Source organism: Phasianus colchicus, chromosome 1 (genome assembly GCF_987193195.1).
Source record: "Phasianus colchicus chromosome 1, bPhaCol1.hap1.1, whole genome shotgun sequence".
In the NCBI taxonomy this organism is placed as follows: domain Eukaryota; kingdom Metazoa; phylum Chordata; class Aves; order Galliformes; family Phasianidae; genus Phasianus; species Phasianus colchicus.
In genome coordinates this window covers 1,025,992-1,052,347 of record NC_143436.1, presented here as the reverse complement: position 1 = coordinate 1,052,347, position 26,356 = coordinate 1,025,992, and the positions used below count along the sequence as shown (strand labels likewise).

At 56.9% G+C, this 26,356-nt stretch overlaps 1 protein-coding gene across 2 annotated transcripts; it reads left to right on the top strand.

Moving 5' to 3' along the window:
* Positions 1–538: 538 nt before the first annotated feature.
* On the top strand, positions 539–26,356 carry CALU (calumenin). 2 transcript variants are annotated; one of them, XM_031611902.2, is made up of 7 exons: positions 539–584; positions 6,269–6,504; positions 17,131–17,324; positions 18,898–19,064; positions 20,259–20,319; positions 22,117–22,316; positions 26,172–26,356. In XM_031611902.2, exons 2-7 carry the CDS (start codon positions 6,284–6,286, stop codon positions 26,274–26,276), a joined length of 948 nt encoding a protein of 315 aa, XP_031467762.1. In that variant the 5' UTR covers positions 539–584; positions 6,269–6,283; the 3' UTR covers positions 26,277–26,356. The 2 variants fall into 2 exon arrangements, with proteins under 2 accessions (XP_031467762.1, XP_089982235.1); XM_090126109.1 differs by lacking the exon at positions 539–584 and adding an exon at positions 4,146–4,266.

Below are 26,356 nucleotides of genomic sequence, written 5' to 3'. Positions count from 1 at the left end.
TTGGGGTTGGACTGGGGACCCCAGAGCTCTCATCTTAATGACTCTGTGGTTCTAATTAGGGTGGGGGGGGAGTAAATTGGGTTGGATTGCTGACCCTCTTCCCAACCCCGACCCCAAACCTTAAATCTGACCTCAATCCCAACCCTGACCCCAAACCCAAACTCCGACCCCAATCCCAAACCCCATCCGAGCCCCCCCCCCCACCCACGTGACCGCCGCTCCGTTCCTCCGCTCCCTCGCTGCGCACGCGCAGTGCGGGGAGGCGCCGGGGTGGGCGTGGCCAGCAAGCGGCGCGCGCCTGAGGACGTGGCGCTTTGCAGCCAATCAGCGCTCGCGGCGGGGAAAGAGGGGGCGGGGCTACGGAGGGCGGAGAGAGAGAGGCGGGACAACTCTCTGACGGGCGGTGAGGAGAACCAATCGGCACGCCGCGTTCGGAAGCCGGAGAGGCGTGGCCGCGCTCCGATTGGTCAGCGAAGGAGGAGGGCGGGAGGAGGCGAGAGCGTGCGGCGTGGCGCGGCGCTACTTCCGGTCGGTGGAGCGGAGCGGCGGGGAGCGGGGCGGCGGCGGCGGCGGCGGAGCGGCGGGTAACGGCGGGGGGAGGGGTGGTGGGAGAGGGTGGGCGGAGGGACGGGGCGCTGCCCGGTGCTGCTGCGGGGCGGGGCCTGGCCTTGTCGCGCCTTGTCGCGCCTTGTCGCGCCTTGTCGCGCCTTGTCGCGCCTTGTCGCCGTAGCAGCCGCTGTGATGGAGCGCGCCCGGCGATGTTCCGGTCCCGGGGGTCCTGGTGGAGGTTTCAGGGGAGTCTCCGGGGGGTCCCCGGTGGGGTCCGTGAGCTCCGGAGGCGGTGACGGCCGGTACGGGTGTGGGGACGGTTCTGAGCGCGGGGGACGCGGGGATCCGCCGTGCTGAGCCACGTGGCGCTGCTGGGGGGTGGTCAGTCGGTTTGTCGGTCGGTTTGTCGGTCGGTCGGGGGTCCGTGGGGTCCCACCGGGCGCGGCTCCATCGCGTGAGGCTGCGCCGCGAGCCGCGGGTGGGGCTGAAATATCGCCGTGCGGTGCGGGGTCAGCCGTGGCCAAAGCGGGGGGGTGGAGGGGGGTCCCAAATTAAGGGGTGCCGGGGTCATCAGTGGTCACGTGGGTGGATCCCAAATTAAGGGGTGCTGAGGTCATCAAGGGCCAAAACAACGGATTCCAAATTAAGGGTGACAGGGTCATCAGTGGCCAATCCAATGGATCCCAAATGATGGGGAAGTAGGATCCCCAATGGCCAATCCAATGGATCCCAAATCACGGGGTGCTGGGCTCATCAGTGGTCACGTGGGTGGATCCCAAATCATTTGGTGCCAGGGTCATCAGTAGCCAAATCAATGGGTCCCAAATTACGGGGTGCTGTGGTCATCAATGGCCAATCCAGTGGATCCCAAATCACGGGGTAGTACGATCCCCAATGGCCAAACCAGTGGGTCCCAACAGTTGTGGTGTCTCGGGATCCCTAACGTCCAGATCCCAAACTCACAGTGTGTTGGGATCCCCAGTAACCAAATGGGTGGATCCCAAACTTGTGGTGCTCTGTGATTCCTAATGGTTGGATCCCAAACTCATGGTGTGTTGGGATCCCCAATGGCCAATCCAATGGATCCCAGATTACGGGGTGATGGGGTCATTGGTGGTCATGTGGGTGGATCCCAAATCATGGGGTGCTGGGGTCATCAATGGCCAAACCAATGGATCCCAAATCACAGGATAGTAGGATCCCCCATGGCCAAACCAGTGGGTCCCAACAGTTGTGGTGTCCTGGGATCCCTAATGGCCAGATCCCAAACTCACAGTGTGTTGGGATCCCCAGTGGCCAAACCAGTGGGTCCCAACACTTTTTGTGCTCTGTGGTTCCTAAAGGCCAGATCCCAAACTCACAGTGTGTTGGGATCCCCAATGGCCAAACCAGTGAGTCCCAAACTTGTATTTGTCCTTGTCCCAGGATCCCTAATGGCCAGATCCCAAACTTGAAGTCTGTTGGGATCCCCAGTAACCAAACAAATGGATCCATGCTGTATTGGGATCCCCGGTGGCCAAACGGATGGATCCCAAACTCCTGGTGTGTTGGGCTCCCTAGTGGCCAAACCAATGGGTCCCCAACTTGTGGTGCTCTGAGATTCCTAATGGTTGGATCCCAAACTCAAGGTGTGCTGGGATCTCCAGTAACTAAATGGGTAGATCTCAAATTCACGCTGTGCTGGGATCCCAATGGTGGGGATCCCAAAAGTGGCCAAACCACTGCGTCCCAAACTTGTGGTGCTCTGTGGTTCCTAACGGCTAGATCCCAAACTCACACTGTGCTGGGATCTCCAGTAACCAAATGGGTGGATCCCAAAGTCACAGAGTGCTGAGATCCCCAATGGCTGAGTGGGTGAATCCTAAAGTTACAGAGCATTGGGATCCCCATTGGCCAGATGGTTGAGTCCCAAACTTCTTGTGCCCCCGGATCCCTAATGGCCAGATCCCAAACGTGCAGTGTGTTGGGTTTGCCAGTAACCAAATGGATGGATCCATGCTGCATTGGGATCCATAATGGCCAGATGGGTGGATCTCAAAGTCCGGGTGCATTTGGGATCACCAATGACCAGATGATTGGGTCCCAAAACTTGTGGAGGTCTGTGATTCCTAATGGCCAGATCCTAAACATGTGGTGTGTTGGGATCCCTGTTAACCAGATTGATGGGTCCATATTGCATTGGGGTCCATAATGTTTAAGAGGGTGGATCCCACATTGTGGTGTGCTGGGATCCCACATCGTGGTGTGCAGGGATCCCTGCCGGTCGCTGGTTGGGCCCCAAACCCTTGAGATCCCTCTCAGACAAATCCCAAAGCTGTGGAGCTGTGATCCCTACTGGTCGGATCCCAAATTCAGAGTGTGTTGGGATCTCCAGTGACCAAGGAGGTGGATCCCAAACTTGCAGTGTGTTGGGATCCCCAGTGGTTGAGTGGATGCGTCCCAAACTCATGGCCATTGATGACCCAGCTCATGCATGAACCAGCTGATCCCAAACTGGGTCTGTGTTGTGATCTCTAATGGCCAAATCAACAGATCCCAAACTTGGGATGCATTGTCATCTGTAACAATTGTGCTGACTGATCCCAAATTTCTGGTGCGTTAGGCTCCCTAATGGCCATAGCAGTGGATCCTAAACCTGTGGTGTGTTGGGATCCCCACTGGCCATACTCACGGATCTCCAACTCCTGGTGCATTGGGATCCCCAGTGGTCAAACCAATGGATCCCAAACCTGTGGTGTATGTGGATCCCCAGTGGCCAAATGTCTGTATTCCAAACCTGTGGTGTTTCGGGATTCCTGAAGTCCAAATGTCTGTATCCCTCATGGTGCTTTGAGATCCCCAGTGACCCAATGGATGGATCCCAAACCCGTGGTGCGTTGGGATCCCCAATGGCCAACCCAATGGATCCCAATGGTGCATTGGGATCCCCAGTGAGCAAATGTCTGTATTCCAAACCCATGGTGCATTGGAACCTTTAATGGCCAACTCAATGGATCCCAAACCCGTGATGCGTTGGGATCCCCAGTGAGCAAATGTCTATGTTCCAAACCTGTGGTGTTTGGGATCCCCAAGGGCCAACCCAATGGATCCCAAATGCATGATGCATTGGGATCCCCAGAGAGCAAATGCCTGTATCCCAAACCCGTGGTGCATTGGGATCTTTAATGGCCAACTCAATGGATCCCAAACCCGTGGTGCATTGGGATCTTTAATGGCCAACTCAATGGATCCCAAACCTGTGGTGCATTGGGATCTTTAATGGCCAACTCAATGGATCCCAAACCCGTGGTGCATTGGGATCTTTAATGGCCAACCCAGTGGATCCCAAACCCATAGTGCATTGGGATCCCCAATGGCCAACCCATTGGATCCCAAACCCGTGGTGTGTTGGGATCTGTAATGGCCAACTCAATGGATCCCACACTCAGACCATGTTGGGATTGACCCCCAAACCCCCCCCACCTGTGCTGTCCGCCCGTCCGTCCGTCCGCCTGTCCTTGCCCTCGCTGTTTGTCTTGGCTGACCCTCCGTTGTGACGGGGCCGGTGCTGGTTGGTCGTCCCCAGGACGGTTGGGTCGCCGTGTCCCCGGGGCGCCGGCGCGGCTCCGAGGGAGGGGCTGTGGGTGCCGCCCCGGGGGGGTCGGTGCGGCCCCGCATCTGCAGCGCAGGAAGGGCTGGGGGCACCGGGCGGTGCTCAGCCACAGAGGCGGGTTGTTGGTACAGATTCACACTCTGCCCTTCTCCCTCCTTTCCTCCCTCCCACCCTCCTCTCCTCACCCTTCTCCCTCCCTCCTCCGCCGTTCTCCTTCCACCCTTCTCTGCAACACTCTTCTCTCCTCCCTCCTCCTCCCTCCTTCCTTCTCCCCTCCATCTTTCTCCCTCCTTCCTCCACCATTCTCCTTCTGCCCTTCTTCCTCCACCCTTATCCCTCCTTCCTTCACCCTTCTCTCCCCCCATCCTTCTCTCCCCCCATCCTTCTCTCCCCCCATCCTTCTCTCCCCCCATCCTTCTCTCCCCCCATCCTTCTCTCCCCCCATCCTTCTCTCCCCCCATCCTTCTCTCCCCCCATCCTTCTCTCCCCCCATCCTTCTCTCCCCCCATCCTTCTCTCTCCCCATCCTTCTCTCTCCCCATCCTTCTCTCTCCCCATCCTTCTCTCCCCCCATCCTTCTCTCCCCCCATCCTTCTCTCCCCCCATCCTTCTCTCCCCCCATCCTTCTCTCCCCCCATCCTTCTCTCCCCCCATCCTCCCCTCCCATCTATCTCCCCCCTCCATTTCCCTTCTCCTTCCCATCCTTCTCCTTCCCATCCTTCTCCTTCCCATCCTTCTCCCTCTACCCTTCTCTCTCCCTTCTTCTCCCTCCTGTCTCTCCCCTGTCCTTCTCTCCCCCATCCTTCTCTCCTCCACCCTCCTCCCCCAACCGTTCTCCCTCCCCCCTTCTCCCTACACCCTTCTCTCCTTTACCCTTTTCTCTCCATTCTTCTGTCCTCCATTCTTCTTCCTCCCACCCTTCCCCTCCCCCTTTCTCTCCTCCACCCTTCTCCCTCCCCCCTCCTGTCCTCCTCCCTCTGTTCTCCCTCCCTCTTTCTCCCACCCTCCTCACTCTATCCTTCTCCCTCCATTCTTCTCTCTCCGCTCCCTCTCCCTCCCTCCCTCCTTCTCCCTCCCTCCTTCTCCCTCCCTCCTTCTCCCTCCTCTGCTCCCCCACCCTTCTCCATCCCACCCTTTTCTCCCACACACCCTTCTCCCTTCCTCCTTGTCTCCCCCTCCTTCTCCCTCCCTCTCTCCTCCTTCCCTCTCCCTCCTTCACCCTCCCCCTTCCTTCTCTCCTCTCCCCCCTTCCTTCTCTCCTCTCCCCCCTTCCTTCTCTCCTCTCCCCCCTTCCTTCTCTCCTCTCCCCCCTTCCTTCTCTCCTCTCCCCCCTTCCTTCTCTCCTCTCCCCCCTTCCTTCTCTCCTCTCCCCCCTTCACCCTCCCTCCTTCACCCTCCCTCCTTCACCCTCCCTCCTTCACCCTCCCTCCCCCCTTCCTTCTCTCCCTCCCCCCTTCCTTCTCTCCCTCCCCCCTTCCTTCTCTCCCTCCCCCCTTCCTTCTCTCCCTCCCCCCTTCCTTCTCTCCCTCCCCCCTTCCTTCTCTCCCTCCCCCCTTCCTTCTCTCCCTCCCCCCTTCCTTCTCTCCCTCCCCCCTTCCTTCTCTCCCTCCCCCCTTCCTTCTCTCCCTCCCCCCTTCCTTCTCTCCCTCCCCCCTTCTCCCTCTTGTGCTCCCCCACCCTTCTCCCTCTCTCCTTCTCTCCCCCCCCTCCCTCCTTCTCCTTCCACCCATCTCTCCCCCATCCTTCTCTCGTCCACTCATTTCCCTCCCTCCTCCTCCTCCTCCTGCCCTCCCTCCCTCCCTCTCTCCTCTCCTCCCTCCTCCTCCTCCTGCCCTCCCTCCCTCTCTCCTCCCCTCCCTCCTCCTCCCTCCACCCATCTCTCCCCCATCCTTCTCTCCTCCATTCATTGCCCTCCCTCCTCCTCCTCCTGCCCTCTCTCCTCCCCTCCCTCCTCCTCCCTCCACCCATCTCTCCCCATCCTTCTCTCCTCCACTCATTTCCCTCCCTCCTTCTCCTCCTGCCCTCCCTCTCCCTCCCACCCCTCTCCATCCCACCGACCCTCCTCCGCCAGCCATTCATTCCCCTCTCGTTAACACCCTTAATTAACACCCCCACCCCCTCCCCGCAGGCGGCGGCGGTCACCATGAGCACCCTGGAGCTGCTGCTGTTCCTGTGGCTCAGCGTGGGGTGCGTGGGCAGCAAACCCACGGAGAAGAAGGAGCGCGTGCACCACGAGGCGCCGCTGAGCGACAGGGCGCACGACGACGCGCAGAGCTTCGACTACGACCACGACGCCTTCCTGGGGGCCGACGAGGCCAAAACCTTCGACCAGCTGACGCCGGAGGAGAGCAAGGAGAGGCTGGGGTGAGGGCGTGCTGGGGTTGGGGTGAGGGTGTGCTGGGGTTGGGGTAAGGGAGCACTGAGTTGGGTAACGATGTACTGAGTTGGGGTAAGGGAGCACTGGGTTGGGGTAGGATGTTCTGGGATTGGGGTAGGGTGTGCTGAGGTTGGGGTAAGGGAGCAGTGAGATTGGGGTAAGGGTGTGCTGGGATTGGGGTAAGGATGTGCTGGGGTTGGGGTGAGGGTGTGCTGGGATTGGGGTGAGGGAGCACTGAGGTTGGGGTAAGGATGCGCTGGGATTGGGGTAAGGGAACACTGAGGTTGAAGGGAGCACTGAGATCGGAGTAAGGATGCACTGAAGTTGGGGTAAGGATGTGCTGGGATTGGGGTAAAGGAGCACTGAGATTGGGGTGAGGGTGTGCTGGGATTGGGGTGAGGGTGTGCTGGGATTGGGGTAAAGGAGCGCTGAGATTGGGGTAAGGATGTATTGGGATTCGGGTAAGGGAGCACTGAGATTGGGGTAAGGGAGCACTGATGTTGGGTTAAGGGTGTGCTGGGATTGGGGTAAGGGAGCACTGAGGTTAGAGTAAGTATGCACTGAGTTGGGGTAAGGATGTGCTGGGTTTGGGGTGAGGATGTGCTGGGATTGGGGTGAGGATGTGCTGGGATTGGGGTATGGGAGCACAGAGATTGGGGTGAGGATGTGCTGGGATTGGGGTGAGGGTGTGCTGGGATTAGGGTAAGGGAGCACTGAGGTTGGGGTAAGGATGTGCTGGGATTGGGGTGAGGATGTGCTGGGGTTGGGGTGAGGATGTGCTGGGGTTGGGGTAAGGGAGCTCTCCTCAGCCCCGTGGAGGGGCTGGAATTGGGGGAAATGGCCGGAGGATGTGGGGTGGTGTGGTGATGTGGGGTGGGGGTGATGGGTGGTCCCAGGGGGATTTCCTGACCCTGCTAGTTCCATGATCCCATTTAGGGATGTGGTTTGAAGGGTGATGCTGGTGGTGGATGGATTTGGTGGTTCCAGAGGGATTTCCCAACCCTAAAGGTTCCATGATCCCATTTAGGGACGTGGTTTGGTGGGTGACATTGGTGGTGGATGGTCTTGGTGGTCCCAGATGGATTTTGGACCCTAATGATTCCACGGCCCTATTTAGGGTGTTGGTCAGTGGCTATTGTGGGGATGGATGCTCTTGTTGGTCCCAGAAGGATTTCCTGACCCTAACGGTTCCACGATCCCATTTAGGGACGTGGTTTGGTGGGTGACATTGGTGGTGAATGGATTTGGTGGTTCATGTGGGATTTCTTGATCTTAATGATTCCATGACCCTATTGAGGGATGTGTTTAACAGCCATGGTGGTGATGTTTGGACCTGATGATCCTAAAGGACTTTCCCAATGCTCACGATTCCCTGAACCTATGTGGGGTGATGGTTATGGCCATGGTGGGGATGGGTGGGTTTGGTGGTCCTGAAGGTGTTTTCCTACCCTCGTGATTCCATGATCCTATTTAAGGACAGGGTTTGGTGGGTCACAATTGGTGAGTTTGGTGGTCCCAGAGGGATTTTGGACCTTAATGACTCCATGATCCTATTGAGGGACACCGTTTGTTGGTGATGGTTGGATTGGGTGATCCTATAGGTCATTTCTGTCTCTAATGACTCCACGATCCTATTTAGGGACGAGTTGAGTGGATGTAGTGGTGATGAGTTGGTAGTGGGACTTGGTGATCTTGGAGGTCATTCCCAACCCTAATTATTCCCTGAGCCTATTTAAGAGTCTGTGGACCTGGTGATGATTTTTGGATTCGGTGATCCTAGAGGAAATTCTGACCCTAATGATCCCGTGATCCTATTTAGGGATGCGGTTAGTGGCCATAGTGGGGATGGTTGGAGTTGGTGGTTGTAGAGATCCTTGCCGACCGTAATGGTTCCACGATCCCATGGTTTGGTGGGTGACGTTGCTGCTGGGTGGATTTGGTGATCCCAGAGGGATTTCCTGCCCCTAATGATTCCACGACCCTATTGAGGGACGTGGTTTGGTGGTGATGGTTTGATTTGCTGGTCCTGAAGGTGTTTTCCAACCCCCATGATTCCCTGATCCCATTTAGGATCAGGGTTTGGTGGTGACATTGGTGATGCGTTGATAGGTGGACTTGGTGATCCTAAAGATCTTTTCCAACACTCGGCTCCATGATCCTATTTAGGGACAGGGTTAGTGGACACGGTGATGATTTTGGGGTTTGGTGATCCTATAGGTCATTTCCAACCCTAATGATTCCACGGTCCTATTGAGGGACATGGTTAGTGGCCATGGTGGTGATGGGTGGACTTGGTGGTCCCAGAGGGATTTCCCAACCCTGATGGTTCCCTGATCCCATTTAGGGACGTGGTTTGGTGGGTGATGGTGGTGGTGAGTGGACTTGATGGTCCTAAAGGAATTTCCCAACCTTAGTGATTCCGTGGTCCTTTTTAGGGATGTGGTTCAGTAGCCATGGTGGTGACAGTTGGACTTGGTGATCCTAAAGGTTGTTCCCAACCCTAATGATCCCATGAACCTATTTAGGGACGTGGTTAGTGGCCATGGTGGTGATGGGGGGTCTTGGTGGTCCTGGAGATCTTTCCCGACCCTAATGACCCCATGATCCCATTTAGGGTCACAGTTTGTGGCCATGGTGGTGATGGGGGGTCTTGGCGATGCTGGAGGTCTTTCCCGACCCTAATGACCCCGTGATCTCATTTAGGGTCATGGTTTGTGGCCATGGTGGTGATGGGGGGTCTTGGCGATCCCAGAGGTTGTTTTCCACACTAATTTTTCTGTTTCAAGACGTGGTTATTGGGGACGTTGTTGGTGAGGTGATGGTTGGATTTGGTGATCCTACAGTCCTTTCCGACCCTAATGATTCCCTGGTCCAATTTAGGGGCAGTGGTTTTGTGAATGACGGTGGTGGTGGGTGGGCTTGGTGATCCTAAAGATCTTTCCTCACCCAAATGATTCCATGGTTGTATTTAGGGATGTGGTTTGTAGGCTTTGTGGGGTTGGGGTCCTAAAGGTCATTTCCAAAACTAATGACCCCGTGATCCGATTTAGGGTCACGTGTTGGTGGCCATGGTGGGGATGGATGGTCTGGGTGGTCCCAAAGGGATTTCCTGACCCTAATGGTTCCATGATCCCATTTAGGGACACAGTTTGGTGGGTGAGGGTGGTGATGGGTCTGGAGGTCTTTCCCAACCCCAATGCTTCCATGATCCCGTTTAGGGGCGCGGTTTGGTGGGTGATGGTGGTGGTGGTTGGGTTTGGTTGTCCTGAAGGAATTTTCTGACCCCGATGGTTCCATGATCCAATTTGGGATTGTGGTTGGTGGCAGTGGTTGGGATGGGTGGATTTGGTGGTCCCAAAGGGATTTCCTGACCCCAATGACCCCACGATCCCATTTAGGGTCACAGTTTGGTGTCCATGGTGGGGATGTGTGCCCTTGGTGGTCCTAAAGGTTGCTTCCAACCCCAATGACCCCACGATCCCATTTAGGGTCACAGTTTGGTGCCCATGGTGAGGCTGTGTGCCCTTGGTGGTCCTAAAGGTTGCTTCCAACCCCAATGACCCTAAGATCCCATTTAGGGTCGCAGTTTGGTGCCCATGGTGGGGATGTGTGCACTTGGTGGTTGCTTCCGACCCTAATAACCCCACGATCCCATTTAGGGTCACAGTTTGGTGCCCATGGTGGGGATGTGTGCACTTGGTGGTTGCTTCCAACCCCAGTGACCCTAAGATCCCATTTAAGGTCGCAGTTTGGTGTCCATGGTGGGGCTGCGTGCCCTTGGTGGTCCTAAAGGTTGCTTCCAACCCCAATGACCCCACGATCCCATGTAGGGTCACAGTTTGGTGTCCATGATGAGGCTGTGTGCACTTGGTGGTTGCTTCCGACCCCAATGACCCCGCGATCCCATTTAGGGTCGCAGTTTGGTTGCTTCTGGCCCCAGTGACCCCATGATCCCATTTAGGGTCACAGGTTGGTGTCCGTGGTGGGGATGTGTGCACTTGGTGGTCCTAAAGGTTGCTTCCAACCCCAATGACCCCACGATCCCATTTAGGTTAATGAGATTTCCTGGTTAATGAGAACAAAGCGTTTCCCCTAATTAACTCCCAAACAAACCCTCTACTTAATTTTGGTGTCTCCCATCCTGGGAATGTGACAAGAGGGTTTTCTTGGTGAAAACTGTCAAAATTTTGGTGAAAAAGTCAGAATTTGGTGAGAAGTGTTGGAATTTTGGGGTTGAGCATCCCGGAAGTTCTTTTTGGGTGAAAACACTGGAATTTTCATGAAAATTGTTGCAATTTTCATAGCTTCTATTGCACAGTTCTGCCTGGGAGCTGTGATACGTTGGTGAAAAATGTGGGAATTTTGGGAAAATATGTCAGAATTTTGGGGAAATGTTGGAATTTTGGTGAGAAATGCCAGAATTTTGGTCGAAAATGTCAGAATTTGGGGAAAAAATGTCAGAATTTGGGGAAAAATGTCAGAATTTGAGGGAAAAATGTCAGAATTTTTGTGAGAAATGTTGGAATTTTTGGTGGAAAATCTCAGAATTTCGAGGAAAAATCTCAGAATTTAGGAGGAAAATGTCAGAATTTGGTGGAATAATGTTGGAATTTAGTTGGAAAATGACAAATTTTGGTGGTGAGCACTGAGGAACCCACTGCAGAGAAGTTCTTTTTGGGTGAAAATACCGGGATTTTCATGAACAGTGTTGGAATTTCCATATTTTGCTGGGATCCGCCTGGGAGCTGTGGTGGCTTTGTTTAAAAAAAAGTCCGGATTTTGGTAAAAAATAGTGGAATTTTGGTCAAAAAAGTCTGAATTTTGGCGGTGAGCGCTCAGTAATCCATGGGGAGAAGTTTTTTGGGGGAAAATATTTGACTTTTCATGAAAAGTGTTAAAATTTTCATAGTTTATGCTCCACAAATCAACCTGGGAGCTGTGGGTTTTTTGTGGAAAACGTTGGAATTTTGGTAAAAAATGTGGGAATTTTCATGAAAAATCCTAATTTTGGTGGTGAGCACTGAGGAATCCACTGAGGAGGAGTTCTTTTTGGGTGCAATTATCAGAATTTCCATCAACAGTGTTGGAATTTTCATAGCTTACAGTGCTGGGATCCGCCCGGGAGCTGCATTTTTTTTCTTTTAAATGCGGGAATTTGGGTGAAAAATGTGCGAATTTTGGGGGAAATGTTGGAATTTTGGTGCAGAATGTGGTCATGCTGGTTGTTTGCCCTTAGGAATTCCCCCAGGAGGGGCTTTTTGTGAGGAGAATGGCAGAATTTTGGTTGCAATTTTCTTTGCTCGCGCTGCAGGAATCCGCCCAGAAAGTGCTTTTTTTTTTTTTAATTTGGTGCAAAATGTGGGAATTTTGGTGAATCAGCTCAGATTTTTGTGGCGCCCGTCGGCACGGGGAGCAGCTGGGGGAAAAGTGGTGGAAATTTCTTGGGAAATGTCCCAGTTTTGGTGGCATCGGGGCGCTGGGGACGCTCATGGCTTTGGGGTCTGGGGACACTCACGGCTTTGGGGTCTGGGGACACTCACGGCTTTGGGGTCTGGGTGCAGTCATGGCTTTGGGATTGCTCACATCTTTGGGGTCTGGGGACATTCACAGCTTTGGGATCTGGGAGCACTTGTGGCTTTGGGGTCAGAGAGCACTCATGGCTTTGGGGTTGGTCACAGCTTTGGGGTCTGGGGGCACTCACAGCTTTGGGGTCAGGGACCACTCGTTGTTTTAGGGTCGCTCACAGCTTTGGGGTCTGGGGACACTCATGAGTTGGGGATGGGACCACTGGTAGTTTTAGGGTCGCTCACAGATTTGGGATCTGGGGACAGCCATAACTTTGGGTTGGGGACCACTCATGGCTTTGGGGTTGCTCACAGCTTTGGGGTGTGCAGACACTCACAGCTTTGGGGTTGGGGACCGCTCATGGTTTTGGGGTTGCTCACAGCTTTGGGGTCTGGGGACACACACAGTTTTGGGGTGTGGGGACGCTCATGACTTTGGGGTGGGAGCACTCGTGGTTTTAGGGTTGCTCACAGCTTTGGGTTCTGGGGACATTCACAGCTTTGGGGACACTCTCAGCTTTGGGGTCGGGAACGCTCAGCTTTGAGGTGGGACTATTCATGGTTTTAGGGGTCTGGGATTGCTCACAGCTTTGGGGTTTGGGGACACTCACAATTTTGGGGTCAGGGACCACTCATTGTTTTAGGGTCGCTCACAGCTTTGGGGTCTGGGAGCACTCGAGGTTTTGGGGTTGCTCACAGCTTTGGGGCCCGGGGACACTCATGAGTTGGGGATGGGACCACTGGTAGTTTTAGGGTCGCCCACAGATTTGGGATCTGGGGACAGCCATAACTTTGGGGAGGGAGCACTCATGGTTTTGGGGTTACTCACGGCTTTGGGGTCTGGGGACATTCACAGCTTTGGGGACACTCAGATTTGGGGTTGGGGACCACTCGTGGTTTTGGGGTCTGGGAACACTCACAGCTTTGGGATCACTCACAGCTTTGGGATCTGGGGACACTCACAGCTTTGGGGTTGGGGAGCACTCGTGGTTTTAGGGTTGCTCACAGCTTTGGGGTCTGGGGACATTCATGGCTTTGGGGATACTCTCAACTTTGGGGTCTAGGGACACTTATGGCTTTGGGGTCTGGGGACACTCATGGTTTTGGGGTGTGGGGACGCTCATGACTTTGGGGTGGGAGCACTCGTGGTTTTAGGGTTGCTCACAGCTTCGGGGTCTGGGGGCACTCATGGTTTCGGGGACACAGCTTTGGGGTCTGGGGACACTCACAGCTTTGGGGTGTGGGAGCACTCATGGTTTTGAGGACACAGCTTTGGGGTCTTGGGACACTCAAGGCTTTGGGATCGCTCTCAGCTTTGGGGTATGGGGCCAATCACGGCTTTGGGGATCTGGGGGCACTCATGGTTTTGAGGACACGGCTTTGGGGTCTGGGGACACTTGAGGCTTTGGGATCGCTCTCAGCTTTGGGGTCTGGCAGCACTTGTGGCTCTGGGGATCTGGGGACACTCATGGTTTTGGGGACACAGCTTTGGGGTCTGGGGACACTCACGGCTTTGGGGTCTGGGAGCACTCGAGGCTTTGGGATTGCTCACAGCTTTGGGGTCCGGGGACTCTCATGGCTTTGGGATCGCTCGCAGCTTTGGGGTCTGGGGACATTCACAGCTTTGGGTTCTAGGAGCACTCACAGCTTCGGGGTCTGGGGGCACTCATGGTTTCGGGGACACAGTTTTGGGGTCTGGGGACACTTGTGGCTTTGGGATCGCTTGCAGCTTTGGGGTCTGGGGACAGTCATGGTGTTGGGGTCTGGGAGCTTTGGGATCTGGGAGCACTTGTGGCTTTGAGGATCTGGGGACACTCATGGTTTTGGGGGCACAGCTTTGGGGTCTGGGGACACTCATGGCTTTGGGGTCTGGGAGCACTCGAGGCTTTGGGATTGCTTGCAGCTTTGGGGTCTGGGGACATTCACAGCTTTGGGGTCTGGAGGCACTCATGGTTTCGGGGACATAGCTTAGGGGTCTGGGAGAACTTGTGCCTTTGGGATCGCTCACAGCCTTGGGGATCTGGGGACTCTCACAGCTTTGGGGTCTGGGAGCACTTGTGGCTTTAGGATCGCTCACAGCTTTGGGTCTGGGGACACAGCTTTGGGGTCTGGGGGGACTCACAGCTTTGGGGTCTGGGAGCACTTGTGCCTTTGGGATCGCTCTCAGCTTTGGGATCTGGGGACAGTCACAGCCTTGGGGTCAGCGGTGGTGCTGGGGTCTGGTCCCGGCCCCCCAGCATTCATGGCTGGGGCCGCCGCCATCCCTGCACTGTGGGGCCGCCCCACAGCTGCTGCCGGGCGCTGCCGTCCCGCAGTGCAGCTCGGCGCGGCATTCCTGGCGTGGCCGCGGGTCCTTAAGGGCGGCCCCGGCCCCACGGGGCTCCTGGTGGAGTCGGGGGGATCCCAGCTGTGAGCACCCGGCACCCGATCCCAATGCGCCCCACGGCCGTCCCCAAATCCCCCCAGCCCACGGCTGTGGGTCGGGAGCGCGGTGCGGCCGATGGGGGAGCGGGGCGCAACTCTGCGCCTCCACCTTAATGCTGCGCCGCGTCCCGCATTCCTCCCGTGGCTTCTCCTGGGCAGCTGCTGCTAAAAATACGGCGGCCGTGGGGCTGCGTGGGGGGCTAAAAATACGGCGGGGTGTGGGGCGGGGGGAGGGGAGCGGGGGAGGTGGGGAGGGGGGAGATGAGAGCAAAGCGTGGGGTGGGGGGTGGGGGGTAGAGGCGTAATGCTGCGATGGGAGGGGATGCGGGGAGCTGCAAGGGGAGCCGAGGGAGAAAGGCAGAGCGTGAGGAGGGCTGGGAGGGGAGCCAGGAGGAAGGAGAGGGGATGGGAGGGGAGCCAGGAGGAAAGGAAGAGCAGGGGTGGGAGGAGGGCCAGGAGGGGAGAGAAGGGCAGAGCCGGGGGTAGAGCCAAGGAGTGAAGAAAAAGCCAGGAGCGGAGCCAAGAGTAGAGCTAAGAGCAGAGCCAGGAGTAGAGCTGAGAGTAAAGCTCAGAGTAGAGCTAAGAGTAGGGCCAAGAGTAGAGCTAAGAGCAGAGCCAGGAGTAGAGCTGAGAGTAAAGCTAAGCGTAGAGCTGAGGGTAGGACTAAAGAGTAGAGCTGAGAGTAAAGCTAAGAGTACGGCCAAGAGTAGAGCTAAGAGCAGAGCTGAGAGTAAAGCTCAGAGTAGAGCTAAGAGTAGGGCCAGGAGTAGAGCTAAGAGCAGAGCCAAGAGTAGAGCTGAGAGTAGAGCCAGGAGTAGAGCTGAGAGTAAAGCTAAGCGTAGGACTAAAGAGTAGAGCCAAGAGTAGGGCCAAGAGTAGAACTAAGAGCAGAGCCAAGAGTAGAGCCAAGAGTAGAACTAAGAGGAGAGTTAAGAGTAGAGCTAAGAGCAGAGCTAAAACTAAAAGCAGAGCTAAGAGCAGAGCCAAGAAGGAGGAAAGCCAAGAGCAGAGCCAAGAGTAGTGCCAAGAGTGGAGCCAGGTGTAAAGCTACAAGGAGAGATGGGAGCAGAGCAAAGAGCAGAGCTAAAAAGCCGGGAGTGTGACTTGGAGCAAGAGTAGAGCTGGGAGAACTGAATGGAGCCAAGGATATGTAGAGCTGAGCCAGAGGTAGGGCCAGGAGTAGAGCTAAGAGCCGGGAGTACATAGAGCTGGGAGCAGAACGAGGAGCGGTGCCAGGAATAGAGCTAAGAGTGGAGCCAAGATCAAGAGTGGGTAGAACCAGGAGTAGAGCAAGGAGCAGAGCTGAGAGGAGAATGAAGAGTGCAGCCAAGAGCAGAGCTAAAAGTAGAGCCAGGAGTAGAACTAAGAGTGGAGCCAGGAACAGGGCCAGGACTAGAATCAAGAGTGGAGCCAAGAGTTGAGACAGTAGTAGGGCCAGGAGTAGAACTATGAGTAGAGCTAAGAGTAGGGCCAGGAGTTGAGCTGGGAGTAGAATTAAGAGTGGAGCTAGGAGTAGTACTATGTGTAGAATCAAGAGTAGAGCTAAGAGTAGAACTAAGAGTAGAAGCAGGAGTGGGGCCAGGATGAGAGCCAAGAGTAGAGCTAAGAGTAGGGCCAAGAGTAAAAAGTAGAGCTAAGAGTAGTGCCAAGAGTAATTAGTAGAGTTAAGACTAGAGTCAAGAGTAGAGCTAAGAGTAGGGACAAGAATCAAGAGTAGAGCTCAGAGTAGAGGCAAAAGTAGAGTCAAAAGTAGAGCTAAGAGTAGGACCAAGAGTCAAGAGTAGAGCTAAGAGTAGAGGCAAAGTAGAGCTAAGAGGAGAACTAAGAGTAGGGACAAGAGTCAAGAGTAGAGCTCAGAGTAGACTCAAAAGTAGAGCTAAGAGTAGGGAAAAGAATAGAGCTAAGAGTAGGGCCAAGAGTCAAGAGTAGAGCTATGAGTAGAGGCAAAAGTAGAGTCAAGAGTAGAGCTAAGAGCAGGGCCAAGTGTAGAGCTAAGAGTAGGGATAAGGGTAGAGCTAAGAGTAGGGCCAAAAGTAAAGAGCAGAGCTCAGAGTAGAGTCAAAAGTAGAGACAAGAGTAGACCTAAGAGTAGGGACAGGAGTTGAGCTAAGAGTAGGGCCAAGAGTCAAGAGTAGAGCTAAGAGCAGGGCCAAGAGTAGGGCTAAGAGTAGAGTCAAAAGTAGAGACAAGAGTAGAGCTAAGAGTAGTAGGGTCAAGAGTAGAGCTAAGAGTAGAGCTAAGAGCAGGGCCAAGAGTCAAGAGTAGAAGTCAGAGTAGAGGCAAAAGTAGAGACAAGAGTAGAGCTAAGAGTAGTAGGGTCAAGAGTAGAGCTAAGAGCAGGGCTAAGAGTCAAGAGTAGAGCTCAGGGTCAAAAGTAGAGCTAAGAGTAGATCCGAGAGTCAAGAGTAGAGCTAAGAGTAGAGCTAAGAGCAGGGCCAAGAGTAGAGCTCAGAGTGGAGGTGAGAGTGGAGCTCAGAGCGGGGCCAGGAGTAGAACCCAGAGCAGAGCCAGAGGTGAGACGTCCCCACATTCCGTCCCGGTGCCGAGGTGCCGCCCCAGCATCCCGCAGCGGGGCGGTGCCGTGGCCACGTGCTGCTCCCCGTTGTAAAGCCGGTTCACTCGCAGCAAAATCGTCGTGAAGATCGACGGCGACAAGGACGGCTTCGTGACGGTGGAGGAGCTGAAGGAGTGGATCAAGTTCGCTCAGAAGCGCTGGATTTACGAGGATGTGGAGCGGCAGTGGAAGGGCCACGACCTCAATGGGGACGGCGCCGTGTCGTGGGACGAGTACCGCAACGCCACCTACGGCTCCGTCCTGGGTACGTGACCCCGTGACCCCGTGACCTCGTGACCCTGTGACCCCACGACCCCGTGACATCCGGCTCTCTCGTCCCAGAGAGACGAGATTGGGGTTAGGGGTTGGGTTTGGGGTTAGGGCTCAAGGTTAGGGGTCAGGGTTTGGGGTTTGGAGTCAAGGTTAGGGGTCAGGGTTTGGGGTTAGGGGTTAGGGCTCAAGGTTAGGGGTCAGGGTTTGGGTTTAGGGGTCAGGGTTTGGGGTTGGGGGTTAGGGCTCAAGGTTAGGGGTCAGGGTTGGGGGTTGGGGGTTTGGGGTTAGGGCTCAAGGTTAGGGGTCAGGGTTTGGGGTTTGGGGTTGGGGGTTAGGCCTCAAGGTTAGGGGTCAGGGGGTTTGGGGTTGGGGGTTTGGGGTTAGGGCTCAGGGTTTGGGGTTGGGGGTTTGGGGTTAGGGGTCAAGGTTAGGGGTCAGGGTTTGGGGTTGGGTGTTTAGGGATTGGGGTTGGGGGTTGGGAGTTGCATTTTAACTATGGGTTAGGGGTTTGGAGTGAGGGTTAGGGGTTAGGGGCTGGGTTTTGATTAGGGGTCGGGTTGGGGTTAGGGTCAGAGTTTGGGTTTTGGTTAGGGGTTAGGGGTTGAGGTTAGGGTTTGGTTTAGGGGTTAGGATCAGTGGTGAGGGTTTTGGGGTTTGGGTTTTGTTTAGGGGTTAGGGTCACTCAGGGGTTGGGATTAGGGGTCAGAGTTTGGGGTTGGGGTTAGGATTAAAGTTAGGGGTTAGGGGTCAGATTATTAGGATTTGTGTTAGGGATCGGGGTTAGAGTATGGGATTTGGGTTAGGGGTTTGGGTTAAGATTGGGGTTTGGATTTGGGGTTAGGGGTCAGAGTGTTAGGGTTTGGCTTAGGGAATAGGGTTAGGGGTTGGGGTTAGGGTTTAGATGTGGGGTTAGGGTTAGGGCTATGAGATAGGATTAGGGTTAGGGATTAGGGATAGGGTTAGGGGCTGGGGTTAGGGTTTAGATGTGGGGTTAGGGCTATGAGATAGGATTAGGGTTAGGGATTAGGGTGAGGGGTGAGGATTAGGGTTTGGGTTAGGGATTCTTCTTGCTTCTCAGCTCAGCTTCTGGGTGCTAACGAGCCCCGCTCATTAGCGGAGAGCCCACGGGCAGGGCTGTGTGTTACATACACACCGTGCCCCCACTCAGCCCCCCGGCTTCTGGTGTGGGGTGGAGCTGTGCACGGAGGGGAAAACCCTGCATCCTTCCGTTAATTAGCATCCTCGTTAGCGCTGCGAGGCCTTGATGAACTTCCCAAGCTCGTCTTTGTGCACCTCAGCTGTTCCCCTTCCCCCCACCCCCCAGAGGCCTTGGGCTGCACCTTTTGGGGGAAGAAATGGTCAATGAGGTAAAAGGGAGCGCCTTCCTATTAATTAGCTCCCAAAGCCCTAATTAGCACCAGGCTGGTGCTAATCGATGGCTCCCCACGCCCCCCAAACACCCCCCAAAATCCCCCATAGCTGCTCTGCTGGGCCCCCCGCCCTTCATCCCAGCGGCGGAGCGCTCGGTGAGGAATTAATTGCTGTTAATTAATGCCGCCCCACAGACGACCCCGATCCCGACGACGGCTTCAACTACAAGCAGATGATGGTGCGCGACGAGCGGCGCTTCAAGATGGCGGACCGCGACGGCGACATGGCGGCCACCAAGGAGGAGTTCACCGCCTTCCTGCACCCCGAGGAGTACGACTACATGAAGGACATCGTGGTGCAGGTGGGCCCCGGCCCCACGGCTCCCCACTTTCCAGTGGGTCCCAGTTCCCAGTGGGACCCCATTCCCAGTTCCCATTGGGTCCCTGTCCCAGGTTCCCCATTGCGTCCCAGTTCCCGTTGGGTCCCAGTTCCCAGTGGGTCCTCATCCCCAGTTCCCATTGGGTCCCAGGTCCCATTGGGTTCCCATTCCCAATTCCCTTTGGGTCCCCATCCCCAGTTCCTATTAGGTCCCAGTTCCCATTGGGTCCTTGTCCCCAGTTCCCAGTGGGTCCCAGTTCCCAGTGGGTCCCCATCCCCAGTTCCCCATTGGGTTCCAGTTCCCAGTGGGTCCCCATCCCCAGTTCCTCATTGAGACCCAGTTCCCATTGGGTCCCAGTTCCCACTGGGGCCTCATCCCCAGTTCCCAGTGGGTCCCTGTCTCCAGTTCCCATTGGGTCCCAGTTCCCATTGGGTCCCCATTCCCAATTCCCTTTGGTTTCCCATCCCCAGTTCCCCATTGGGTCCCAGTTCCCATTGGGTCCCCATTCCCAATTCCCTTTGGTTTCCCATCCCCAGTTCCCCATTGGGTCCCAGTTCCCATTGGGTCCCCATTCCCAATTCCCTTTGGTTTCCCATCCCCAGTTCCCCATTGGGTCCCAGTTCCCAGTGGGTTCCAGTTCCCAGTAGGTCCCCATCCCCAGTTTCCGCAGGGTCCCAGTTCCCATTGGATCCCCTTCCCAATATCCCTGCAGATCCCCACCCCAATTCCCTTTGAGTCCCCATTCATTTCCCATTGGATCCCCTTCCCAATATCCCTGCAGATCTCCTCCCCACTTCCCAGTGGGTCCCAGTTCCCATTGGATCCCCTTCCCAATATCCCTTCAGATCCCCACCCCAATCCACTTTGAGTCCCCATTCCCCGTTCCCATTGGATTCTGTTCCCAATATCCCTTCAGATCCCCACCCCAATTCCCTTTGAGTCCCCATTCCCTGTTCCCATTGGATTCTGTTCCCAATATCCCTGCAGATCCCCACCCCAATCCACTTTGAGTCCCACTTCCCATTGGATCCCCTTCCCAATATCCCTGCAGATCCCCGCCCCACTTCCCACTGGGTCCCGTTCCCAAAATGCCCGTAGCCCCCCCCAATTCCCCGTGCCCCCCCCCGCCCCCCGCTGGCGGAGTGGCGCCACGTCGGCCGCGCTGCGTTCCTGCAGGAGACGATGGAGGACATCGATAAGAACGGCGACGGCTTCATCGACCTGGAGGAGTACATCGGTGAGCCCAGCCCCCGTCCCGCCATCCCAAACCACGTCCCAAACAGATCCCGCCATCCCAAAACAGATCCCAAACCAGATACCAATGCAATGTCCCAGAGCAGATCCTGGCATCCCAAATCAGATCCCACCATCCCAAACCAGATCCCAGCATCCCAAACCAAATCCCGGCATCCCAAAGCAGATCTCAAACCAGATCTCAATGTCCCAAACCAAATCCCGGCATTCCAAAGCAGATCCCGGCATCCCAAGGCAGATCCCGGCATCCCAAGACAGATCCTGGCATCCCAAACCAGATCCCAAAGCAGATCCCAATGTCCCAAAGCAGATCCCAATGTCCCAAAGCAGATCCCGGCATCCCAAACCAAATGTCGGCATCCCAAGGCAGATCCCGGCATTCCAACGCGGATCCCAGCATCCCAAGGCAGATCCTGGCATCCCAAAGCAGATCCCAATGTCCCAAACCAGATCCAGGCATCCCAAAGCAGACCCTGGTGACCCAAACCATATCCCAACTTCCCAGACCAGATCCCGTGATCCCAAACCAGAGTCATGTTATGCCCCCAGGATCCCGTTATCCCAAACCAGAATTCCATGTCCACCCAGGATCCCATTATCCCAACCCAGGATCCCATTACCCCAAACCAGAGTCCCGAATCCCCCCACGATCCTGTTATTCCAAACCAGAGTCCCATATTCACCTGGGATCCCATTATCCCAAACCAGAATTCCATATCCACCCAAAACAAAGCCCCATATTGCCCTGGGAACCTGTTATCCTAACCCAGGATCCCATGACCCCAAATCAGAGCCCCATATCCCCACGGGATCCCATTACCCCAACCTAGGATCCCATTACCTGAAACCAAGATCCTATAACCCCAAAGCAGAGCCCCATATCCCCACAGGATCCCATTTCCTGAACCCACGATCCCATAACCCCAAATCAGAGCCCCATAGCCCCACAGGATTCCATTACCTGAACCCAGGACCCCATGACCCCAAAGCAGACCCCCATACCCCCCCTGGATTCCATTATCCCAACCCAGGACCCCACAACCCCAAAGCAGAGTCCCATGTCCCCCATGATCCCATGACCCCAAATCAGAGCCCCATACCCCAACCCATGATCCCATAACCCCAAATCAGAGCCCCATATTCCCCAGGATCTCTTTACCTGAACCCATGATCCCATAACCCCAAAGCAGAGCCCCATCCCCCCCATGATCCCATGACCCCAAATCAGAGCCCCATCCTCCCCCCTGATCCCATAGCCCCAAATCAGACCCCCATTCCCCCCATGACCCCATAACTCCAAATCAGAGCCCCATACCCCCCCACGATCCCATGACCCCAAATCAGATCCCCATACCCCAACCCATGATCCCATAACCCCAAATCAGAGCCCCATACCGCAACCCATGGTCCCATGACCCCAAATCAGAGCCCCATCATCCCCCCGATCCCATAACCCCAAATCAGAGCCCCATTCCCCCCATGACCCCAAATCAGAGCCCCATACCCCAACCTATGATCTCATAACCCCAAATCAGAGCCCCATACCCCAACCCATGGTCCCATAACCCCAAATCAGAGCCCCATGATCCCATTTCCCTCCCCCCCAGCCGGCAGCAGCTGCTGCGTTTGGTGCCGCCCCACTGGCAGCAATGGGGCAACAGCTGCATCCTACAGCCTGGGGGTGGGGGGAGAGCCGGCACCGTCCGACCCCAAAAGGTGTCTATGGGGTCGGGGGCCGTGCGGGGTGCGGGGTGGGGGTCCTTAGGCTCCGCCCCCCCAGGCGATATGTACAGCCACGACGGGGACGCCGACGAACCCGAGTGGGTGAAGACGGAGCGGGAGCAGTTTGTGGAGTTCCGGGACAAGAACCGCGACGGGAAGATGGACAAGGAGGAGACGCGGGACTGGATCCTGCCCTCCGACTACGACCACGCCGAGGCCGAAGCCAGGCACCTCGTCTACGAGTCCGACCAGGACAAGGTGCGCCAGCCCATAGCCTCATGTCCATTAGGGTCCGGCCATCCCATAACCTCATGTCCATTAGGGCCCGGCCATCCCATAACCTCATGTCCATTAGGGCCCGGCCATCCCATAACCTCATGTCCATTAGGGTCCGGCCATCCCATAACCTCATGTCCATTAGCATCTGGCCATCCCATAGCCTCATGTCCATTAGGGTCCGGCCATCCCATAACCTCATGTCCATTAGGGTCCGGCCATCCCATAACCTCATGTCCATTAGCGTCCGGCCATCCCATAACCGGCGACCTCTGGGGTCCGGCCATCCCATAACCTCATGTCCTGTGGGGTCCGGCCATCCCATAACCTCATGTCCATTAGGGTCCGGCCATCCCATAACCTCATGTCCATTAGCATCTGGCCATCCCATAACCTCATGTCCATTAGGGTCCGGCCATCCCATAACCTCATGTCCATTAGCATCTGGCCATCCCATAACCTCATGTCCATTAGGGTCCGGCCATCCCATAACCTCATGTCCATTAGCATCTGGCCATCCCATAGCCTCATGTCCATTAGGGTCCGGCCATCCCATAACCTCATGTCCATTAGGGTCCGGCCATCCCATAACCTCATGTCCATTAGCATCTGGCCATCCCATAACCTCATGTCCATTAGGGTCCGGCCATCCCATAACCTGTGTCCTGTGGGATCCAGCCATCCCATAACTGGTGACCTGTGGGGTCCAGCCATCCCATAACCTGATGTCCACTGTGGTCCAGCCATCCCATAACCTCATGTCCATTGGGATCCAGCCATCCCATAACCTGCATCTTGTGGGATCCATCCATCCCATAACCTGATGTCCTGTGGGATCCAGCCATCCCATAACCTGATGTCCTGTGGGATTGAGCCATCCCATAACCTGCATCTTGTGGGATCCAGCCATCCCATAACCTCATGTCCTGTGGGATCCATCCATCCCATAACCTGATATTATGTGGGATCCAGCCATCCCATAACCCAATGTCATTGGGGTCCAGCCATCCCATAACCAGCACCCTGTGGGATCCAGCCATCCCATAACCTGATATTATGTGGGATCCAGCCATCCCATAACCCAATGTCATTGGGGTCCAGCCATCCCATAACCAGCACCCTGTGGGATCCAGCCATCCCATAACCTGATATTATGTGGGATCCAGCCATCCCATAACCCAATGTCATTGGGGTCCAGCCATCCCATAACCAGCACCCTGTGGGATCCAGCCATCCCATAACCTGATATTATGTGGGATCCAGCCATCCCATAACCTCACACCCTATGGGTTCCATCCACCCCATAACCAGCATCCTGTGGGATCCAGCCGCCCCATAGCGCTGTCCCATGGGACCCATCCCTCCTTAGGGAGCCCCCACCCCCGCTCTCCCTGTAGGATCCCTCCCTCTCCCCATGGATCCCTCCCTCCTCCCATCAATCCCCTCCCCACAGATCCCTCCCCCCATGGATCCCTCCCTCTCCCCATGGATCCCAATCCCCCCCCAGCCCTCTTCCCCCACAGATCCCTCCCTCCCTCTCCCCCAAGACCCCTCCCCCCATGGATCCTTCCCTCCCCCTATAGGTCCCCTCCCTCCCCCATAAATCTCTCCCTCTCCCCATGGATCTGTGCCTCCCCCCATTGGTCCCCTCCCTCCCTCTCCCCCAGACCCCTCCCTCCGCCCATCAGTCCATTCCTTGCCCCCTCAGCTCCCTCCCCCCATAGATCCCTCCCTCTCCCCATAGATCTCTCCCTCTCCCCCCAGCCCTGAACCCCCTCCCCCCATAGGTCCCCTCTCTCTCTCCCCAGCCCCCTTCCCCCACAGATCCCTCCCTCTCCCCATGGATCCCTCCCTCTCCCCCACAGATCCCTCTCTCCCCCCATAGGTCCCCTCCCTCTCCCCATGGATTCCTCCCTCTCCCCCAGCCTCGAGCCCCCATAGATCCCTCCCTCCCCCTATAGGTTCCCTCCCCCTCCCCCTGGATCCCTCCCTCTCCCCATAGATCTCTCCCTCTCCCCATGGATCTCTCTCTCTCCCCACGGATCCCTCCCTCTCCCCATAGATCTCCCCCTCTCCCCATGGATCCCTCCCTCCCTCCATTGGTCCCCTCCCTCCCTCTGCCCCCAGACCCCTCCTTCCCCCCATAGGTCCCCTCCCTTCCCCCCCAGACCCCGCCCCCCATGGATCCCTCCCTCCCCCTATAGGTTCCCTCCCTCTCCCCATGGATCCCTCCATTTCCCCCCAGCCCCCTTCCCCCACGGATCCCTCCCTCCCTCCACATATCCCTCCCTTCCTCTCCCCCCAGACCCCTCCCCCCATGGATCCCTCCCTCCCCCCACAGATCCCTGCTTCCCTATCCCCCCAGAACCCTCCCCCCATGGATCCCTCCCTCTCCCCATAGGTCCCCTCCCCTCATGGATCCCTCCCTCCCCCCATAGGTTCCCTCCCTCTCCCCATAGGTCCCCTCCTTCCCCCCATAGATCTCTCCCTCTCCCCATGGATCCCTCCCTCCCCCCATAGGTCCCCTCCCTCCCCCCCCAGCCCCCTCTCCCCATGGATCCCTCCCTCTCCCCATAGGTCCCCTCCCTGCCCCCGCAGCCCCCTTCCCCCATGGATCCCTCCGTCCCCCCACAGACCCCTCCCTCTCCCCATAGGTTCCTCCATCCCCCCATGGATCCTTCTCCCCAAAATTACTCCTTCCACCCATGGATCCCTCCCTCCCCCCATAGATCCCTCCCTCCCTCCCCCCATAGGTCCCCTCCTTGCCCCCTCCCAGCCCCCTCCCTGCCCCCTCAAACCCCTCCCCCTCTGGATCCCTCCCCCCATAGATCCCTCTCTCCCCCCATAGGTCCCCTCCCTGCCCCCGCAGCCCCCCCTCACGGATCCCTCCCCCTCCCCCCATAGGTCCCCTCCCTCCCCCCCCAGCCCCCTCCCGCCATGGATCCCACCCTCCCCCCACAGAACCCTCCCTCTCCCCATAGGTCCCCTCCCTGCCCCCCCCAGCCCCCTCCCTGCCCCCGCAGCCCCCCCCTACGGATCCCTCCCCCTGCCCCCATAGATCCCTCCCTCCCTCCCCCCATAGATCTCTCCCTCACCCTATGGATCCCTTCCTCCCCCCACAGACCCCTCTCTCCCCCCATAGGTCCCCTCCCTGCCCCCCCCCAGCCCCCTCCCTGCCCCCTCAAACCCCTCCCTCTCTGGATCCCTCCCCCCATAGATCCCTCTCTCCCCCCATAGGTCCCCTCCCTCCCCCCATAGATCTCTCCCTCTCCCCATAAATCCCTCCCTCCCCCTATAGGTTCCCTCCCTCTCCCCATAGGTTCCTTCCCTCCCCCTATAGATCTCTCCCTCTCCCCATGGATCCTTCCCTCCCCCCATAGGTCCCCTCCCTCCCCCCCCTAGCCCCCTCCCCCCACAGACCTCTCCCTCCTCCCATAGATCTCTCCCTCCCCCCATGGGTCCCCTCCCTCCCCCCATAGATCCCTCCCTCTCCCCATGGATCCCTCCCTCTCCCCATAGGTCCCATCCCTGCCCCCCCAGCCCCCTCCCTCCATGGATCCCTCCCTCCCCCCATAGGTCCCCTCCCTCCCCCCCCAGCCCCCTCCTCCTCTGGATCCCTCCCCCCATGAATCCCTCCCTCCCCCCTTAGGTCCCCTCCCTCCCCCCATAAATCTCTCCCTCTCCCCCTGGATTCCTCCCTCCCCCCATAGATCCATCCCTCCCTCCCCCCATAGGTCCCTTCCCTCCCCCCATAGCTCTCTCCCCCCAGCCCCCTCCCTCCCCCCATAGGTCCCCTCCCTGCCCCCCAGCCCCCCCCATCCGCGCTGTGCCCCCCAGGACGGCCGTCTGACGCGGGAGGAGATCGTGGCCAAGTACGACCTGTTTGTGGGCAGCCAGGCCACCGACTTCGGGGAGGCGTTGGTGCGGCACGACGAGTTCTGATGGCACCCGCAGCCCCCGGGGGGGGGAGAGGAAAAAAACCCGACAAAACAACACCCCATTATTTATTTTTTAACCGTTTC

Coding starts and splice junctions, on each gene's coding strand:
- CALU (XM_031611902.2), top strand. CDS start 6,284: ATGAGCACCCTGGAGCTGCTGCTGTTCCTGTGGCTCAGCGTGGGGTGC. Junction 19,065..20,258: donor TGAAGGACATCGTGGTGCAG/GTGGGCCCCGGC, acceptor GCGTTCCTGCAG/GAGACGATGGAGGACATCGA. Junction 22,317..26,171: donor ACGAGTCCGACCAGGACAAG/GTGCGCCAGCCC, acceptor TGTGCCCCCCAG/GACGGCCGTCTGACGCGGGA.